The 307-nt window shown below is 48.5% G+C and overlaps 1 protein-coding gene across 1 annotated transcript in view; it reads right to left on the minus strand.

The window, feature by feature from the left end:
* LOC104499187 (dedicator of cytokinesis protein 1-like) overlaps positions 1 to 307 on the minus strand; it is a gene marked incomplete at its 3' end in the record, with an annotated part of 36,362 nt that overhangs the window by 17,849 nt on the left and 18,206 nt on the right. The window contains exon 12 of the mRNA XM_010142659.1: positions 18 to 90. Coding sequence (XP_010140961.1) covers positions 18 to 90 — 73 coding nt within the window. The remainder of the gene's footprint in view (positions 1 to 17; positions 91 to 307) is intronic.

The raw sequence follows: 307 nt of genomic DNA on the forward strand, positions 1-307 counted from the left end.
CGCTCTTCCCTACTTACGGCTGAAATGGTATGAAGTGCTGTTTGTCCTCATCATCAACTTTTCCGTTAATTATGTCGGTCACATCCATTACTGAAAACAAAAACAAAGCGTACTGAACTAAGCGACCAGCAGGGGAAGAGGGGTGCTGCGGGAATACCCAGGGCGATGGTGACCCTGAAGAGGCTGGAGCTACCAACTGCACAATTTCAGAATCTTCCCAATCAGGAAGATCATGTTGCAAATCCCCTTTGGCATCTCCAGCTAACACAAGTTCTGGAAGCCGCAGCAGATTCTACACGCAGGCAGT

This window comes from Buceros rhinoceros, unplaced genomic scaffold (genome assembly GCF_000710305.1).
Source record: "Buceros rhinoceros silvestris isolate BGI_N320 unplaced genomic scaffold, ASM71030v1 scaffold1909, whole genome shotgun sequence".
Lineage (NCBI taxonomy): Eukaryota > Metazoa > Chordata > Aves > Bucerotiformes > Bucerotidae > Buceros > Buceros rhinoceros.